The sequence below is a fragment of the Poecilia mexicana genome, unplaced genomic scaffold (genome assembly GCF_051168715.1).
Source record: "Poecilia mexicana isolate PSO_F unplaced genomic scaffold, ASM5116871v1 scaffold_18, whole genome shotgun sequence".
Classification (NCBI taxonomy): Eukaryota; Metazoa; Chordata; class Actinopteri; order Cyprinodontiformes; family Poeciliidae; genus Poecilia; species Poecilia mexicana.
In genome coordinates, this window is record NW_028263387.1 from 18,320,487 (window position 1) to 18,330,371 (window position 9,885).

Consider the following 9,885-nt stretch of genomic DNA (forward strand, 5'->3'; position numbering starts at 1 on the left):
GCAGCTGACAGTAATACAAAATAAAGTATGCCTTTATTTCTGATCATCTTCAATGTAGAGCCTTTAAAACCACAAAATAAAATCTGAATATTTTTCTAGAAAACTCTGGTGCTGACCTTTAAGTTTAAGTTATGATATGATACTTCCCAAATATTCAATTCCTACATATTTATAGGTTTTAACATGAACCCCCCCCACAAAAAAATAAAAGTTTAAAGCAACTCAAGTTATAATTTAAATAACACATGACTTGTAGTAAAAACCACTGCAATAAATCAATATTTATGAAGAATTGTATTAAGTGGAGTTATTAAAACTTGTTTTTATTTAGAACCTTTAGTTTTTGTAAAGGTGTAGCAGAGATTAGATATTTGAACCAAACTCATATCTAAACATTTGAATCTTAGTTTGGCTCCTATGGGTCTGAACAGGTAATTTACTGAGAAAAACACCTTTGTTATTCATTCCTACTTACTAGTCATTTCAGATGGTGCATCTTGAACAAAAAATTTAAACCATATTTTACTGTAACTTTTTTCTATTCTTTATATTTTATTTCTTTTATTTCTTGTTTATTTTCTTTATTATTTTTTTACTTGTGTGCATTTTCTGTTGGTCTCTAACTCTCTGATTGTTAATCTCTCTCATTTTAATAAGTTTTTTTTTTCTCTCATTTTAATAAGTTTTATTTTTTCTCATAAACAAACAGCAAAAGGCTTGTGTCATAAAAGATTAAAATTTTAATCGGCATTATAAATCATTCTATAAATACATGGTTGTCATTTCATTAAGAACGCATCTTAAATAGCAACAGATAAACAAGCAGTCAGGTTGGGGGTCAAAGACTTAAAAACAGCGGAGCAGCGTGAGCTGCTGTGTTTCAGTCTGAAACTGGGAATGTTGTGCCTCGGTTAGGTTTGGTGTGTGCAGCTCGGCTCTTCACGTCATCACCGCTCTGGGAGACATCAGAGGAAACAGAGAAATAAACACTTGCAGAATGGCAGGTTTTTGTGCAGCTGAAGTGAACTTACTCTCGACTTTCTTTTTTAGTGGGGAGAGCGCCGCTTTTGCCTGGAAGACACAGAAATGCTTTTATATTAGCGACTGCGACGGATGCACCGATGGATCGGCGGATGACTGGAATCTGACGATATCCGACAGTAGGCATCCAAGCTCTTTTTTCCTGCTCCACAAATACGCTGAAGGTAAATGACCAAACTGTAAATAAAACCTTAACAGCACTAAAACAATATATGCGTGGAAACAGAGCTTGGATAGAAAAAGCCTTTATTCCGATGTAACTGAGTCTGTCGCCTCAAGCAATTAATCAATTAGCATGATAAATTATCATTTCTATGCTGATGATTGATATTTTTGAAGAGCAATTTTGTTTTTTGAGACACTTTATTTTTTACTTAGTTTCAGGTTGAGTGTGTTGTTTTAAATTTCCATTTTATTTATTGAGTTTGGTTGTTGTGTTTTTATTTTGGATATTTAAAATATCTTCCAGTTACAGTGTTCAGTGTTCTCCACAAAATTAAAGTTTGTTATTAAGCCATTATCAATATATTACTTCAATTATTAGCATTTATTGCAATAATTTCTGGGTCAATTTATCGTCTAGCAAAATTTATTGCAACAGCAACAGATATAGAGATTCACTGAAAACAGTCTTAAAGTATTAATAATAATATAGATATACCGTAGAAGACTTTAAAAAAATTATATCACTTTGAGAAACTGGGTGGAGAGGAACTTCAATTTTCTTTTTTAAATCTTATTTACCTATAGACCTCTATATGCTGCTTTCTTATAAATTATTTCATCTGTTAAATTGTAATTATTCAGCTTCTAAATCATGTTGTAGCTATTAGTTTATCTTAATTTGCTTTTTAAAGATCTCTGGTCAATATTTCATGAACTAATATGGAAAAATGCCAACAGTTTTCAGGTTTTGTCTTATTTCTCATCAGCTTTAATTAAATTAAATTCAGTTTAATCATGTTGCACCAATTCACATCCAGTGTCTCAAGGAAATTTACAAAATACAAAAAAATTTCAATTTGATCATAAATGCATTCCAATTGATTCTAGTTATTAAAAGCAGTTTACGAAGTTTCTATCTTGTGAGAAAAATCGTCTTGCAGAAATACTCAGACCCTTTTATTTTGTTGTAATTTATGAGGATTTTAAGTGATTAACATAAAGAACTAGAGAAAGTGGACTTCTGACCTTCTTGATGGCGGTCCAGTCTTCCAGGATGTCGATGTCTCTCAGCATGTAGACGATAAACGGCCCTGAAACACGAAACCGGAGCTTTAACCTGAACGAACCTGTTTGTTAACTGGAGGGTTTGCTTCTCTTACCTGAAACTAGAGACACTTTCTTCTTCCTGTCCGAGCGGCCGAGCAGGTTCTTCCTTTTGCACTTCTTCCCTCTCATCTCATCGCTCCACTCTGCAGCAAAGAAAAGCAGCAGCAGCAGAAAAAAACACGTCTATAAATAATCACACAGAATATCAACATGAAGAAACCAACAAAGTTTCTGAACATTTTTCTGTTTTAGTCAAAAGGAAGGAAGGAAGAACATAAGAGGTGAAAAGAGGGAAAGGAGGGATCAAAGTTTGAAAGGAAGGAAGAACAATATAGAAACAAAAGGGTGAAAGGAGGGAAAGGCACAAGATAGGGAAGGAAGGTATGAAAGGAAGAAAATGTGAAAGGAAGGAAGATATGAAAAGAAGGAAATGTAGAAGGAAGGAAGGAAGGTATGAAAGCATAAAAGAAGGACAGAAAGAAGGCAAAAAATACAAGGAAGGAATAAAAGAAGGATAAGTGGAAGGAGGGCCTAAAGGAAACATAGAAGGAAGTATGAAAGGAAGGAATGATGTAGGAAAAGAAATGAAAGGCACAAGAAATGGAAGGAAGGTATAAGAGAAGTACAGAAGGAAGTAAAAGAAGGAAGGAACAAAGGACACAATGGATGGAAGGAAGGAGAAAATAATGTGAAAGCAAGGAGGAAGGTAGAGAAACGGAACAAAATGGGAACTAAGAAAGAAAGGAAAGAAGAGTAGATAAAGGAGGAAAACAAAGACTAGAGGGAAGGATACATAAGGATGCAGTGAAGGAAATAAGGAAGGACACAGAAAAAGAAAAGAGATTAAAGATGTAAGGGCACAAGGAAAGAAAGAAGGATGTAAATTCATCCCAAACATGTAAAATACTGGTAATAATCTGACCGCCACTCCATGTCTACGAAACCGTTTCCGTAGTAACCATTTACCTGAGGTGAGGTCTATGTTCTGCCTGTCCTCCTCCAGCCTGCGAATCTTTTCCAGAAGCTCCGCCTTCATGGCGTCAAACAGCAGGGAGCGCTCGCTCTGCAGCACAAAAACACCGTCAACCTTTAGTAACTGTGAGGCTTTCAGGTCCAAATGGGTCAATCAGACGCCACTCAGGTCAGCTGAATGACTAAACCACCAGGTGGCGACGTCAACAACACGCTCCAAAAGCCGTTTGGATCGGTCCAAGGAAGCGACAACAATCGTTCTGAATATTTGTGCGACAAGAACCATTTGCACCCGAACTATCCTCTGCACTTACTGGATGAGTTTGAAGCTCAACTGGATTTATTAAAGGTGTCGGATTAAGAGGAGCTGAACGCCCACCACACTTTTTAGATTTGACACTTTGATGTGGAAGACCAAGACAATCTTTAGCTGCATTTTCTGTAACAACATGTTCTAGAAAACGTTTTGTTTTACGTACATTTAGGAGGTTCTGATGACAAATAAGACAAAGCTTAATATTAAAGGAGGATAAATCATTATCTACAGCTCTATTTTATAGTAGTGCAGCAAGCGGCTCTTTAGACCTTAATAACTTGGGCAAAAAGTAATAAAACCAACTAATGTATTTAAATAAACATATAGTGACAAATGCAGGCGTTAGCAGTTTTTCAGATTTCTTTTATGCCATAATTGACTCAAAATTCAAAAGTAGGTTATTTAATTTTGGGTCATTCTTTTGTAGATATTTAGTGCAGTTATCCCATCAAAAAATAAAATAAAATCAGAAAAACAACTTGTAATTTTCTTAAGTCTTTTTCTGTAATTATTTTGGAAACTATCTGCTGGTTTTTCAGAATAAAAAAAGAAAATTTTAATTGTCACATTACGTATAAATGTATAAACCTTAAAGGACTTTTGTAGTCTTTTCCACCATTATCAGCGTCCCATAGAAGAAAATGCATCCACCCACTTAATTACAAAAATGTTGCCTCTTTCTCAAAACCCATAGAAAAACCAATAAAAATGATGGTTGATTAAATGCAAGATAGATATTTATCAAGAATTATACTTTTTACAAGACGTGCAGCTCTAAAGTTTAATGTAGGACTGAGGTTTGGTGTTTGTGGTGGTTTTGATGCATGAGACAGAATCACCTCCAGGTGTTGCTTCGCCCCCTGGACTTCACAGTCGTGCTTGTGTTTGATCACCTGCAGACAAAGCTCCCTGTAAACTCCTGCAGAGGAAACCAGAGAGGCGCATGAGAGACCCGAGGTCCAAACATCCATCTGGTCATAGAGGCAGAATGACCAGACCACTTAAAATGATCAGTTTCTCGATCAGACCGATCTCCAGTCTGGATTTTACTTTTTATCGGTTTATGTTTAAGTAAAATTAACATTGTTCTTTTATTCTATAAACTACTGACAACATGCCTCTGTAATTCCAAGCAAAAATTTTGTATTTATTAGCAGAAAATGAGAAATGGTCAAAATAACGAAAAAGACGCAGTGCAGAGGTTTTCAATGGAGTTCAGTGCAGAGGTCTCTTAGATTTTTTCCATTTTGGTGTCTGTCTATAAAATCTAAGTTAATAACTGCGTCTTTAAGACACATTGTATCAGATTTGACATCACTATATGCCTGTTTTTACCAGTACTGCAAATAATCCAGCTTAAAGGAGGATAAGGTTATCAGAGTCCTTGTTTGTCGTCATGCTGGAGGTTTGATGTACCGGCCACTTGTGTTCGTATCTGCATGCTGTTCTGTAGAGCAGCCAGGGGCTCTCTGTATTCTCCAGCCTTCCCGGTCAGAACCTCGTCCAGCTTCACCTTCACCTGGTTCAGCCGCTCACGAAACAACCTGCAAACACCATGAAGTCGGCCATGTTCCTCAGCTCAATGAGACTGTTTGGGAAAACAACACTGGGGCGGGTTGAGCAGATGAGAGCTTGAGTCGTTTTAACAAGATTAAAATTTGAGTTAATTGCAGTTGATCGTATTTTAGTCGAAAACCAAAGTATCGACAAAATAAGCAACATGCTTAAATATTGAATAAACATATGAGCTCAGCAATAAAGATAATTTGTTTTTAATTGTTTGAGTTATTCAACCATCAGATTTCAGCTCAAGTTTTTCAAGAATCTGAGATCATTTATGTAGTTTCTTTAAAAAAAAATCCTCCTTTAGAAATGTAGCTGTGGACGTTAGCGACGTCTGTGCTGCTGCTGCTGCATGTTTAGCATTGAGATGCTACCGTAGGCTTGAATAGCTACACTGATATGCTAACTAGTTTTAGCGCAACGGTCTTCTCTAGAGTTTCATCAGATCGTTTTTTGAAGCAACAATTAATCCCAGTGGGTCAAGAGAAGCACTTTGTCGTCTTTGCTGTTGTTTCTGGATGTCACTTATGCATCAGGGCTAATTCCTGCATATTAGATGATAAATAATAAATCAATTAATCACAGGATGGATTAAAACGAGCCCAATAATTTTTATTTGTACGATTCTCCTTTTTCTCTCTTTCTACCAAAACCGATCTCCAGTCTGGTGTTTTGGTCTCAACTTTTCGACAATTTTGGTTACAGAAACTTCATAATGAATTTGATTTCTGTTTGTTTATTTATTTTGGATATTTTCAATATCTTTCATTTCCAGTGTGTCAAATGTTTGACAGAATTTAAAGGTTATTGATTAGAGGTGTGCCGATCGATCGGTCACCGATCATAATCGGGCCGATTTTCGTGAAAAAGTGCATGATCGGTGATCATTGGCTCTTGTTGCCGATACCGATCATCTCATTTCGCAGCCTGCCTGTGCAGCTGGTCTCCTCTTTCCTTCACTCTGCGCAAACGCGCAGCAACAAATCCTAAGCGATGTGGAACTATAACACACTGAGTGAATGGGGAAGTTTGCGTGTTGCGGCGGAAAATTGAAGCACGTCAAAATGCATCAACACAACGAAGCTAATACGACATAAAAACAGTGCCATACTTGACGGAGTTTGGCTACATCGAGGCTCACTGCAGTAAAAAAGACATACGGAGGATCAGATAGCAGGTAAAGCAGCGCACAGCTACAAACACTCACCCGGATTAGCATGATGGTCAGAAAGCTAAACAAATAACCTGGAAAATGATTTAAGTCTTCAGCTGCGATGTAAGACGCTGGTTCTGCTCTCGCTGTTGAACCGCTGCTACGCTACAGGTAGTAATATTTCACAGACGGAGCCTCGCTTCTGCTCCACCTGGTAGTGACTCTCACACCGAACCTCTGCTTAAAGCTGCAGCATCTAACCTAAATAAATAAATTTTACATACGTATTAAAACTTTCGCTGTCCTAACATGAGACAGATAATCTCTGAAAAAATAATCGATCTCCTCCCTGATCTGCATAATTACTCCGCTGAGTCAGAAACAGCCAATCAGAACCAGCAGTAATCAGCTAGCCGCCATGCTATCAGGAAGTTTTCATTCAGTAACTCTGGATTGTTTATTGTAATGGAACCTGTTTTTGCCTTTGAATGTCAAGTTTTATACTTGAATTTTTTTGGCAATGTTGAGAGGTTTTATTTTGGCTCTTTGCATTATTTAGCCTCTTCAGAGCCTTCATATGTTTTCAGTCTGTTAAAGATAGTTTTATCAATACCAGTACAATTTGCACAAAGCCTGTTTTGTTTAGTTTTCTTCTTGGAAAAAGTTATTAAAAACAAGTTTTGGTCTAAATTAAGGTGAATTCATGGTTCCTTTTTCCACATAATGTAACCGGTAGGGTTTATGATAAAAAAATAAATAAAATAATAATAATAATTATGTGATCGGTATCGGTGTATCGGCCCTCATGGGTGATCGGTATCGGTATCGGCAGGAAAAAATCTGATCGGCACATCCCTATTATTGATCTTTGAGAGTGTGTAGTTGCATTATTATGCCTGTAATGGAAAATTTTATAATGTGCTCCTCACCCCTCTTCATCATGTGCCTGCATGATCTCATCATGAGATTGGTCAAGCTGCTCTCCTATAGACTTCTACGGTGCCGTATAACAGCAGGGGACATCGTTGATCCTGGAGACTGTCTAAGTGTTACTTCCCCATTGTAGAACTCATCTGTCCTCTTTAGCATGAAAGAACAACCTTTACATCCCAGATCATCTGAGTTGGACTCCACAGAACCCCTGATGCATAGCAATCAGGGATTCACACCTATTGTCAAATCAAGTCTCTCTGCTCTGACCAGAACCGATAAAAGGAAGCCAGATTCACTGTTGGTCAGCGCAGACTGACAGACGCCTTTGACTCTGTATTTCTGTTCTCACCTTGTAAGGTTTTAATAAACTTCTTATTTCTTCTCATCCAGACTCTTGTTAAAGTATTTTTTTCCCACTACAATGCTGTTACCATTATATCACTTAAAAATGATCTCTAAACAACAATATTATTGTTTATCGCAATAACTTCTGGGACAATTTATCGTCTAGCCAAATTTGCTGTGGCAGGCCTACCAGAAACACAATACAAAGGTTTTCAGCTGGGACTCATGTAAATAATAAAAAAAATACTCTGATAAACTGCATTTAAATTTTAACATGTTAAAATCCAATTAAAATGAAAAATCTGTAATTAATTAATTGAAACTAACACATTAAAGTGCTGGCTCTATTTTGAGACATGTAGTTTGGTATCTTGAAACTACAAGCACTGTTGCTTTGTTTAGGACAGTACATGTCCCAGTTAGTAAGCAGTTAATATCTGTAGTTATTATTTACAGCACAGCATGGGCAACATGAACGGGAAAAAAGTAAATTACTTCTCTTTGAGTTCCTGGAACTGTTTCTCCAGATCCATCATCTCGTCTAGACACTCTCCTCTTCTCCGTTCGCAGTCCTCATCGTCCATTTCTTCAGAGAGAGACGTTTCACACCAGCAATGGTTTCATTCAAACGTTTTTCCTTCCACAAGATTTCCTACCTGAACTCTCCTCTTCCTCTTCCTCCTCCTCTTCTACCTCCTCACTCTCCTCCATGTCGCTGTCCCTCTCCTCCACGCTCTCCTCCATCGTCTCCTCTCCTCCTCCCCCCGTCCTCTCAGTGTCCTTCGGTTCCTCCACTTCTATGTTGGCTTCGGGGAGATGCGACTCTCCGTCTGCCTCCATCTCCTCCTCCGGCTCCCTCTCAGCGGGTTGGGCAGGCATGGAGGGCTGGAGGGAGTATTTTACATTCAGAGGAGAGAATAATTACACATTTTATATTGTTTTCAAACAAGGAAATGGATGACACAGCTTTAAAGTGTCAGTCTATGAATGTGATTTTCTTTCTTTTAGCTCAACAGATTGACTCCACTGTATCAGAAGGTATAGAAACTCCTGTTTCAAATAAAGAAAGGTGTTCTTTATCACTGAGTTCAGCTGTTTTTGGTTTATCTGCAATTGTTTAACATTTTAAGACAATTTAAAGTTACAGAATGTCAGTAAATATTAATGCAATAAGTTTAGAACCATGTTCTTCAATCACTGATTCTCAAGTGTAATGTTTCAATTGATATTTAGACAGAATTGAATTAGGCAACAAAATGTTATTGCTTTTTTATATTACTAGTATTTTATTTTTATTTTGTGTGTGTGTGTATAAATATATATAAAAATGAATGAAGGGCAGATTGTGAGATACTGAACCACTTTATGGTTCTTACCGTCTATGTGAAGTAAGCTACGTAAACATTGGCTTTAACCGGAAATTAATATTTTTATTTCTTAGAAAGAAATAGTATGTGTTTTTTTTAAAAATGGGTAAACCTTTTAAAATTAATTTCGATTTGTACCATGTGACAAAAATAATAATAAATAAATAGATAATGCCTTTTAAATTTCCTCGAAAGTTTGTCCAACCGCTCCAAACAGAACTTTATTTTGGTAAAAACCGGAAGTGAAGCATTAAATCTAGACAGTTTCACTCTTCGTAGCTTTCGTGATGTCATTGAGTAAAAAACGGTAAATGGGGAGAGCGACATTTAAACTCAATTAAACAGCTAACTTCATCTTAATTTGAGTTGTATTGAATGTATTTCTTACTAATAAATCACGAAAGGTAGAAGTGAAAACTATTTCCTCGTATTCTTTTAAAAAGCAGCGGTAAACGGCCAGTGAAGTCAAGTGCAACACTAGCTAACATGGAAACAACACAGCGAGGGAAACACTGTTCGCCGTATTTACAGTCATCCAAACACGGCTCATTTATTATAAACAGATGCGACGGTTAATGCTAGACAGTACAATAGGCGGGGTAACGCTGCTTAACAGCGCAGAGAAACACCGGAGCATCTTTTGGACTGATCTACAGGAGAGCAATACTCGGATTAACAAACGCCGTTCTTCCCCTCCGAGTGAGCAGGCAGGCAGCCGATGCTGTTTGTAATCAGATCACCGCCCACCGCATCTGGCGGCAGGAAGGAAAACCCCAAAGCTCACCTTGTCTGGTTGTTGAGCTGCAGAAAGTTTGAAGTTCGGTTTACTTGTTTATTTTCATTGTGAAAAGTACTTCCTCTTCGTCTGGCTCCGCTTCTGTTCGACACTTTGCCGGACTCAACGAGCCCGTCAGCGCAGCCAA

General features: G+C 37.4%; 1 protein-coding gene across 1 annotated transcript; it reads right to left on the bottom strand.

Moving 5' to 3' along the window:
• Positions 1–717: 717 nt before the first annotated feature.
• On the bottom strand, positions 718–9,885 carry brms1 (BRMS1 transcriptional repressor and anoikis regulator). The gene is made up of 10 exons (XM_015006097.2): positions 9,747–9,885; positions 8,252–8,480; positions 8,091–8,181; positions 5,018–5,145; positions 4,441–4,520; positions 3,280–3,376; positions 2,367–2,456; positions 2,233–2,297; positions 1,032–1,071; positions 718–955 (listed from the first exon to the last, which is right to left on the bottom strand). Exons 2-10 carry the CDS (start codon positions 8,472–8,474, stop codon positions 948–950), a joined length of 822 nt encoding a protein of 273 aa, XP_014861583.2. The 5' UTR covers positions 8,475–8,480; positions 9,747–9,885; the 3' UTR covers positions 718–947.

Excerpts from the sequence above, each read along its gene's own strand:
- brms1 (XM_015006097.2), bottom strand. The coding sequence starts at position 8,474 with ATGCCTGCCCAACCCGCTGAGAGGGAGCCGGAGGAGGAGATGGAGGCA. Across the intron at positions 4,521-5,017 it reads GATACGAACACAAGTGGCCG|GAGTTTACAGGGAGCTTTGT; the intron begins GTACATCAAACC and ends TTTCCTCTGCAG. Across the intron at positions 3,377-4,440 it reads GGGCGAAGCAACACCTGGAG|AGCGAGCGCTCCCTGCTGTT; the intron begins GTGATTCTGTCT and ends TTTGTGCTGCAG.